Genomic DNA, 9,666 nt, shown 5'->3' on the forward strand with positions numbered 1-9,666 from the left:
ACACTAGCTGGTTTTCAGGGACATTCTAAGCTAATTTGATAACTGCTTTCCTAAGAGTTATTTAAAATTGTTTCTATTCTGTAGGCTTTTCCTTTCTTGTTTTGTTTTAAGATAATCCTCAACGATCAGGTTACCAAAGAGAAGCTGCTTGGTGGGAGATGGGTTTGGAAGACCAGCACAAATCTTAAGGCATCACTGTAAGATATTACTTTGTCATGTCCATTTTACAGATTAGGAGACTGAGGCCTGGGAAATTTAAGCGCTTGCCCACAGCTGACTGCCCACACCCACAGCATGGGGTAGATCCTGGCTCTGGCTGGCACCTTGGGGAAGGTTAAGGCTTCCACTGCCATCAGCCCTTGACACCACATTCCAGATACCATATCAAGACATCCAGCTGCAGAGACACCAGGATTTAGGCTTCAAACACTATGACTTGGTATCACACACAAGGCCTGAGCCAGATTGACAAGGAAATGCACAGGACATACTGAACATGCTATTCCGGAGCCCACCCACACCCTTAGATGCTCCTTTTCTCCCTAGGAGAAAGCCAAGTTTGTTTGTTTGTTTGTTTCTTTTTTCTTTTCTTTCTTTTTTTTTTTTGTCTTGTGCAGCTTATGGAAGTTCCCAGGCTGAGTCCAATCCCAGCTGCAGCTGCTGGCCTACTCCACAGCAACGCAGGATTAGAGCCACCTTTGCAACCTACACCACAGCTCACCACAACACCAGATTCTTAACCCACTGAGTGAGCCCAGGGATGGAACCTGCATCCTTGTGGATTCTAGTCAGGCTCATTAGCTCTGAGCCACACCAGGAGCTCTGAAAGCCAGAGTTCTTAAAGAAATACATAAAATCACAGAGATACGCTGGCACCTCCTTAAAGTTTGGAAATCTTGTCTGGAAATAAATATAAAACAGAAGTTGAACTTCAAGATTTTCTCCACCAATCAATAGTAAGAAAAAACCCACACTCCTTCTCACTCATACTTCAGGGAGAAAGGAGGGAATTAGGATCTCCTCGCTTTATGTATGGTCCTCATCAAATGACTGCCTTGTTAGAACACAGTGAGAAGAGGGGAGGGGAAGAAGCGAGCTCAGGGCTTGGAGCCCGAGGCCCAAGAGAGACTGAAATCCCAAAGGAATCCGGCCACGGGCGATGCCCCCGGCGGCGCGACACGCCCGGGTCCTTACAGGACTGATCGCCGTGGTCACTGCCAGCGCACAAAGATTCTCCAGGGCGGGAAAACACTGGTCTAACTTCATTGTTTCGAGTCAAGCTTAACACGCAGCTTCTCCCCTTTTTCAAAAAGGACCCGAGGTTTAAGGGCTGGACAGGATTGTCTACACCGGCTGCCTGGTGCTGAGGTCTTTTCTTTGTGTCTTCGCCTCTCAAAGCAGAGGAACAAATCCCAAAGCGTGCGCTAGAAACCAGGCGCCCCAGCCTCTCTCACAGCCACCTGGCTGTCGCCTCCTTGCCGCGCCAGCGCGCACAACCTACAGACAAGGAGTGGCGACGCGCGTCGCGAGGCCCTCCCGCAGCTCTTTGCCCGCACACCGGCCTCTCCTCCCGTTGCCTCTGCGTCCCTGCCACCCGACTGGAAGCCTTCGGAAGCCAAGCCCCCTGCAACAAGCGTGAAGCCACGGATACTCACGTTTCCAATTGTTCTCGTGAAGTGCGCGCACTCCCCACCACGCCGGTGGTATTTAGAAGCCGGAGAAAGCGTTCCGAGCGCCGCCGGCCGGCTGAAAGCCCCTCATTTTCTTCAAGCTCACTCCAAATGCGCCTGGGTGCCGCCAACGCAGCTGCCAGGTTTAATAACTGTGTCAGACAGCCCCTCCCCCCATAAAAAGACACAAAGATGACAGACTGGGGACTGTGAAGCGCGCGATCCGCCGCAGTCACCCGGCCTCATCCCCGGCGTTGCCGCAGCTGAAACGACTGCGCAGGCACCGACCAGGAAAAGGTTCAAATGCCAGCCTTGACCTAAGAATTCTCCCGAAACCTCTGTTCTTTCCTATTCGCTCTGAACATAAATCTGATACGCCTCCCAATAGTCCTTGTGAAACAAAACAAGAGGCGAAAAGCGAGGGGGGCCAGTGGCGTTTGACCACGGATCATAAGAGCCAAGGGCTCTTCCAGTTACCCTAAGTTGTGTCTCAAATGTAAAGGGGAACTTAGAAGAACGCAGCAAACCTCAACCCTATTAATGTTTGATTTTCCGGGCGTTGGTGGAATATCCTGACACTATTTAAAGCGGCAAAGCACAGGAAGCTCATCAAACTAGGTTTCCCTCAGGTTTTGTCGCGCACACGAACTCTCAAGCCTTTCCAGAGGACACTGGCAGCAGAACCTTACTGTCTGGGGAGTCTCCTTTGCAGATCCTCATCGATTTGGACCATCTCCAAAGTGCAGTTCAGCGCCTCGAGGGCGACTGGGTTTTATCAAGCCGAAAGGAATTGGTGGTTCTGTTTTGCAAGTGAAATATCCCACCGAAAGTAGTGCTTTTAAAAATATGGTAGATATATAACGCATCCAGGCCTCGTGGGAGCCTGGTGGCCTCGCCCCGCGGCCCCCCCCACCCCCGGCCCCGCCCTGCCCCGAGGGCTCTTCCCGGCGTCACCCCACTGCGCCCGCTGCACCTGCCTCTGCCGGGAGTGGTTTCCGTGGAAACTCCGCAGAGCCGGTTCTCGCTTCGGACTCGCGGTTGCCGGGACAACTGCGACCTAGCATTAGGCGGTCCAGGAAGGATGGCGATGGATGCTTGCTTAAAAATCACAGATTCAAAGAGATTATCGAGGGAGAAAGGGCAGAAAGAGGAGGGCGGCGATATTTGGAAATGGAGGCGGAGCCGCGGGAGCCTGTGAGTGGGTGGGGTTAGTCCACGTTGCAGACCCTTACAGAAGGTATAGCCTCTTCCTTCCTCCCACTAAGCGAGTTTTTACTTGGCTTTAGAATGAATTCCATCGTTCCCTTCAGCATATTTACTTTTCTCTGTTCTGCTTAAGAATAACTAAGTAGCTCCTTAGAAGACAGGAGAGGCCCATTAAGATGCGTGAAGCGGAGGGGAGACCTCATGGGAATAACCCTTAACTGTGAGGATCTCTTTGCACGCTCAGGCCCCCACGAACACGTGGTTACAACATTAAACTCAGGATTTCTGGTGATGGTTTGGGGGGGCGGGGAGAAGGTGAACGAGAAGTTTCAGTGTTCATGTGCCATTTTGTCACTTTTGGATATGGGCATTTTGTACTTGTCAAACAACAAATAGGTATTCAAAAATAAAATGTATCAAGGCAATTTTTCTTTTTCCTTTTTAGCTGCACCTGGGGCATGCAAAAGTTCCAGGGCCAGGGATGGAACCAACGTCACAGCAGTGACAATGCAAGATCCTGAACCTGCTGTGTCACCTAGGAATTCCCAAGTTATCTGTGATTTGTGGAAGGCATATAAACACACCCATACCCCATATTTATTTCTCTTCACTATAAATTGTATGTTTTGTATCTGAATTATAAAAAGTTTAAAGTTAATGGCGGATTTGAATTGATGAGATTTCACTATATATATTATGATAATATGATATTAATTAACCTATGAGTTGAGGCTGAAATATATTTGTATATGTGTATGTATACAGAAATGCATCTCTCTCTCTCTCTTTTTTTTTTTTTTTTTTTTTTTTTTGCCTTTTCTAGGGCCGCTCCCGTGGCGTCTGGAGGTTCCCAGGCTAGGGGTCATATCGGAGCTGTAGCCGCCAGCCTACGCCACAGCCACAGCCATACAACGTGGGATCGGAGCCGTGTCTGCAACCTACACCACAGTTCACGGCAACACCAGATCCTTAACCCACCGAACAAGGCCAGGGATTGAACCCACAACCTCATGGTTCCTAGTTGGATTCTCGGATTGGTTAACCACTGTGCCACGATGGGAACTCCTCTTTTTTAAAGTCATAAATACATTTTTAGGTTCCACATGCATCTAACTTTCATAAAGGAAGTGATATTTCTATATTTTAAGAAAACGGTTTGTATAAAGGAAAATATACAGGAAATGCCAAAAGTTAAGACATTTTGAAGAGAAGAACTGTCTGATTTACATGTTTTGAAATTCACATTTTGTATCCTGAATCTGTTTTGAAGCACAGAATTTTGGAATCATGTGATACAGGTATTTATTTGCAAATGAATTCATCTAAAGCCAGGAATAGAACAGACATTCTCCTCTCTCTCTTATTATATTTCAAGTTTGAGAAAACAAAAAGTATCAAGCAGATTATCTTTACTTGTAACAAAAATTAACAGTGAATGCTACAGAGCACAGAAGAATAGGGAAAATGAGGTTAAAAAATACTAAGCAGGGAAGCATTTAAAAATAGTGCTTCAGGAGTTCCCTGGTGGCCTTGTGGGTTAGGGATCTGTCAGTGTCACTGCTGTGGCTTGAGTCAGTGCTGTGGCAAGGGTTTGGTCTCTGGCCCAGGAAATTTGCATGCTGGGGGTGGGGCCAACAAATAAATATAAATAAAATATTGCTCCAAAAATAATTAAGAGCAAGATGATTATATTTAAAATATTATATTACTTGGTAACATTAAGTGAGATTCAAAACTGTAGATAGCTGCACAGCAAAGGAAACCAAAAAAAAACCAAAAAGACAGCTTACAGAATGGGAGAAAATAATTTCAAATGATGCAACTGACAAGGGCTTAATCTCTAAAATATACAAACAACTTGTACAACTCAGCAGCAAAAAAGCCAAAAACCCAACTGAAAAATGGACAAAAGACCTGAATAGACATTTCTCCAAGGAAGATATACAGATGGCCAACAAGCACATGAAAAAATGCTCAACATTACTGATTATTAGAGAAATGCACATCAAAACTACCATGAGATACCACCTCACACCAGTCAGAATGGCTATCATTAATAAGTCCACAAATAACAAATGCTGGAGGGAGTGTGGAGAAAAGGGAACCCTCCTGCCCTGTTGGTGGGAATGTAAATTGGTACCAGCACTATGGAAAATAGTATGGAGGTATCTTAGAAAACTATACATAGAACTACCGTATGAGCCAGCAATCCCACTCTTGGGCATATATCCAGACAAAAATTTCCTTGAAAAATACGCATGTACCTGCATGTTCATTGCAGCACTATTCGCAATAGCCAAGACATGGAAATAACCTAAACATCCATTGACAGATTATTGGAATAGGAAGATGTGGTATATACACACAATGGAATGCTACTCAGCCATAAAACAGAACAAAATAATGCCATTTGCAGCAACATGGATGGAACTAGAGACTCTCATACAAAGTGAAGTAAGTCAAAAAGAGAAAGACAAATATAATATGATATCACTTATATCCAGAATGTAATATATGGCATAAGTGAAACTTTTCACAGAAAAACTCATGGACTTGGAGAACAGACCTGTGGTTGCCAAGGAGGACGGGGAGGGAGCAGGATGGATTGGGAACTTGGGGTTAATAGATGCAGATTATTGCCTTTGGAATGGATTAGCAATGGGATCCTGCTGTGTAGCACTGGGAACTATGTCTGGTCACTTATGATGGAGCATGATAATGTGAGAAAAAAGAATCTACACATGTATGTGTAACTGGGTCACCATGCTATACAGTAGAAAATTGACAGAACACTGTAAACCAGCTATAATGAGAAAAAAAGAAAAGACATTATAAAAATAAATAAATAAATAAATACTATATATTTAGAAAAGAAAACAAACAAACAAAAAAAAACTACCCCAAAACAGTAGACAGCTATCGTCCCAAATTTTTTTCAAAGTTCTGTGTGTTTTGTACATGTGACGATGATGATACAGGAGGTCTTGGCTTTACTCTTGCCTGTATCATTTGCCTATATTTTCCACAAAAAATATTGGCAATGAGAGCAGTGTGGTAGACTGCTTAGAAAGACGTTTTAGAATCAAATTGACCTGGCTTATGTCCCAGTTGGCCCTGTATGTTTTCTCATTTGAAAAACAGGTCTAATAATAGCACCTTCCCCATAAGGTGGTTGGGAGGATTAAGACCTGAAGAATATGCAGCACAAGGTCTGGCACATACAAGAATGTGTTCATAAAAAAAAAAAAAAAAAAAAAGGCAATCAACAAGGACCTGCTGTAGAGCACAGGAAACTTGACTCAGTATTCTGTAATAACCTATACGGGAAAAGAATCTGAAAAAGAATGTATATCTATACGTATAACTGAATCACTTTGCTGTATGCTTGAAACTAACACGGCATTGTAAATCAACTATATGCCAAAATAAAGTAAAAACTAAAAAAAATTTAAAAGTGTGTTCATTGCAGCAAACACATGAACCCCAATTTTTAGGCTATTTTTCCCAGGATTTTAATTCTATATTGAATATTTTTGACACTTCAATTTTATGTTATCATTTTATGTATGCAATATTGCTTATATTTGTTCACAGTTTTTACCTATATTTCTCATCATTCCTTGTTGCATCTCAAAACTTCCTTCTAAGATCATTCTCTTTTTCCCTAAAGTCCATCTCTAAGAACATTCATAGTGAGAGTTTACTGAAATCTCCCAGGTTTGGCTTGATAATATCTTTATTTTAATTTTCTTCTTCAAATATGGTTTCATTTGACATATAATTTTAGATTCATGATTATTTTCAATCTTTGAAAATACTACACTGTCTCCTGGCTTTTCAGTTGCCATGGAGGAATCAAGTGTCATGTAATTTTCACTGTTTTCTAGGTAATCTGTCCACTGTGAATGTTTTGTTCCTTGCTATGCTCTTGTTCTATTATTTTATCTCTTTAAAAATACACAACACTTATTTAATATTCTGTACCTGGTCATCCAGTATTCGCAGTCTTTGCAGATTTAACACAGCAGATTACCGTCTCATGTGACTATCATTCATGATGTCATTTCCTTGTTTATTTAGTGATTTGTGTTTATTGCGAATTCATGTGCCTTGGAATTTTTTCGGTAGGACCTCTTTGACTTCTGGGTTCAAGTGAAATGCCCAGGTATGCTGGCTGGAGAGGTGGGAACACTTCCAACAAGAGACCACTTTAAAATAAATTTTATGTGCAGCACTATTCACAATAGCCAGGACATGGAAACAATCCAAATGTCCATCGACAGATGATTGGATTCGGAAGATGTGGTATATATATACAATGGAATACTACTCAGCCATAAAAAAGGATGACATAATGCCATTTGCAGCAACATGGATGGAACTAGAGAATCTCATACTGAGTGAAATGAGCCAGAAAGACAAAGGCAAATACCATATGATATCACTTATAACTGGAATCTAATATCCAGCACAAATGAACATCTCCTCAGAAAAGAAAATCATGGACTTGGAGAAGAGACTTGTGGTTGCCTGATGGGAGGGGGAGGGAGTGGGAGGGATCGGGAGCTTGGGCTTATCAGACACAACTTAGAATCGATTTACAAGGAGATCCTGCTGAATAGCATTGAGAACTATGTCTAGATACTCATGTTGCAACAGAAGAAAGGGTGGGGGAAAAACTGTAATTGTAATGTATACATGTAAGGATAACCTGACCCCCTTGCTGTACAGTGGGAAAATAAAAAAATAAATAAATAAATAAAATAAATTTTATGTTTAAAAATTTCAGATCCACGTAAGAAATGTACATTTCAAGCTCAAATACTTTTTTTTTTTCAGGGTCACACCTGTGGCATATGGAGGTTCCCAGGCTAGAGGTCGAATTGGAGCTGTAGTGGCTGGCCTACACCACAGACACCAGATCCTTAGCCCACAGAGTAAGGCCAGGGATCAAACCTGCATCCTCTTGGATGCTAGTCAGGTATGCTTCCACTGAGCCACTACAGAAACTCCAGGCTCAAATACTTCTAAGTGGAAGCCTAGGACTAGAAATATTTTGGGCAGAGGTTTTCTTTTCTATTCTTTTCTTTTCCTTTCCTTTCCCTTCCTTTCTTTTCTTTTTTTTTTCTTTTCTTTCCAGATCAAGGCGAAGGTAAGTAACATCTCCTTGTGCAGGTGTGTTCTTGCATAACAACTATGCTGTCCATCAGGGATGCTCCCTCCCACTCTGCTTAAGCCCTATGCTTTTTATCTCCTGTCCCCTGGACGTGGCTCATTCAAATTGAAACTCTGGGGCTGGCCAGTGCCCCCTTCTCCATCCCTCTCACCAAAAGCCTGCTTTCGCCTCACTCTCCCCCCTGCAATCAAACGTTTTCATAATTCCGCTTTCTTCCCTCTACTTTACACCCTCCCCACCGTGCTTAGAGAAAATCAAACCATTCAGTTTTTTTAAATGGGCACAAGATTCAGATATTTCACTGATGAAGATGAAAATAAATACGTGCATAAAACATGAAGAGATGGGTAATATCATTACTCAATAGGGAAATGCAAATTGAGACCAAAATGAAATGCTATGACACAAAAATGGCTGAAAGATGAGAAAGGCCAACAATTTCAAGTATTGTCAAGAACGAGGAACCACTGGAACCCTCAGACGTTGCTGGTGGCATGTAAAATGGTATAGCCACTATGGGAATCAATTCAGCAGTTTCTTAGGAAGTTAAACATACATAAATGTATTCATTTTCTATCACTGTAACAAAGGACCACAAATTTAGTGGCTTAAAGTTACATTTGCTCATTAGCAGTTCTGAAGGTCAGAAGTCTGGGACAGCGGGCTGTGTTGGCTGCTCATGGCATCACAAGACTGGAGTCAGTGTTGGTTGGGCTGAGCCCTGTTCTGGAGGCTCTAGAATAAAATCCAGGAGTTCCCACTGTGGTGTAGTAGATTAAGAATTTGACTGCAGAATTCCTGTCATGGCTCAGCAGAAATGAATCTGACTGGGAACCATGAGGTTTTGGGTTCAATCTCTGGCCTTGCTCAGTGGGTTAAGGATCTAGCGTTGCCATGAGCTGTGATGTAGGTCGCAGACTCGGCTTGGATCTGATGTTGCTGTGGCTGTGGTGCAAGCCTACAGGTTTAGCTCTGATTGGACCCCTAGCCTAGGAACCTCCATATGCTGTGGGTGCAGCCCTAAAAAAAACAACAACGAAAAACTGACTGCAGTGGCTCAGGTCACTGTGAAGGCACAGGTTCCATCCCAGGCCTGGCACTGTGGGTTAAAAGATCCCATGTTGCCACAGCTTCAGCCATAGGAAACTCCATGTGTGGTCATGAAAAAAAAAATCCGCTTCTAGGCTCAGTGAGGATGCTGGAAGAATGCGCCTCCTTGTGGTTGCAGGACTAAGGTCCCCATTTCCTTGCTGGTTGTCAGCTGGGAGCTTCTCTCAGCTCCTTCAGGCTGTCCATATTCCTTCTTAGGGGACCTCCTCCATCTTCAAGCCAGTCAGGACACATTGAATCTGCATTTCACATCTCTCTAACTTTCTTTTTTGTCTAGTTTTCAAAAGGCTAACATGATTAGATTAAGTCTACCCAGCTTGGGAGTTCCCACTGTGGCTCTGCCTGGTAATGATCATCGTATATGATCACTAGTATCCATGAGGACGTGGGTCTGACCCCTGGCCTCACTCAGTGGTTTAAGGATCCAATGTTGCCATGAGTTGTGGGGTAGTTCACAGACTCCGCTCAGATCCCAAATTCCTGCGGCTGTGGTGGAGGCTGGCA

The 9,666-nt window shown here is 43.4% G+C and overlaps 1 protein-coding gene across 6 annotated transcripts in view; it reads right to left on the bottom strand.

Moving 5' to 3' along the window:
- TRIM2 (tripartite motif containing 2) overlaps nucleotides 1-2,883 on the bottom strand; it is a 169,469-nt gene extending 166,586 nt beyond the window's left edge. For 4 of the 6 annotated variants that reach the window (XM_021101498.1, XM_021101491.1, XM_021101494.1 and 1 more), the window contains exon 1: nucleotides 1,656-2,567. Coding sequence is in view for 2 of the 6 variants with exons in the window: in XM_021101489.1 (XP_020957148.1) it covers nucleotides 2,648-2,734 (87 nt within the window). In the remaining 4 variants the exon portion in view is untranslated. Of the gene's footprint in view, nucleotides 1-1,655; nucleotides 2,568-2,647 lie in introns of those variants that run through there. The other 2 variants (XM_021101489.1, XM_021101488.1) reach the window with 1 other exon arrangement.

The sequence above is a fragment of the Sus scrofa genome, chromosome 8, assembly GCF_000003025.6.
Source record: "Sus scrofa isolate TJ Tabasco breed Duroc chromosome 8, Sscrofa11.1, whole genome shotgun sequence".
Classification (NCBI taxonomy): Eukaryota; Metazoa; Chordata; class Mammalia; order Artiodactyla; family Suidae; genus Sus; species Sus scrofa.